The following is a 213-nucleotide window of genomic DNA, read 5'->3' on the forward strand; positions in this document are numbered from 1 at the left end:
CCAGAGACTGTGCACATGGTGCCAGCGGGAGCACAGCTGGTGGGCAGAGCCACGGGCTGCACGTACTGGTTGAGGGTGGCGGGCTTGCTCAGCTTGATCAGCATGATGTCATTGTCGATGTTGTAGGAGCTGTAGTTGGGGTGGCGGATGACACGGGAGGAGCTGATGAACTGCTCGGTGTTCTCGGTGACCCTGATGTTGTGCTCTCCAAGA

General features: G+C 58.7%; 1 protein-coding gene across 1 annotated transcript in view; it reads right to left on the reverse strand.

Annotated features, from left to right (window-relative positions):
- Nucleotides 1-213, reverse strand: part of LOC118335480 (trypsin-2) — a gene marked incomplete in the record, with an annotated part of 1765 nt that overhangs the window by 1000 nt on the left and 552 nt on the right. The window contains 1 exon segment of the mRNA XM_035671776.1: nucleotides 1-197. Within this exon segment, the coding sequence (XP_035527669.1) occupies nucleotides 1-197 (197 nt within the window).

The sequence above is a fragment of the Morone saxatilis genome, unplaced genomic scaffold, assembly GCF_004916995.1.
Source record: "Morone saxatilis isolate NCDOM2014 unplaced genomic scaffold, NCSU_SB_2.0 Contig24, whole genome shotgun sequence".
Lineage (NCBI taxonomy): Eukaryota > Metazoa > Chordata > Actinopteri > Moronidae > Morone > Morone saxatilis.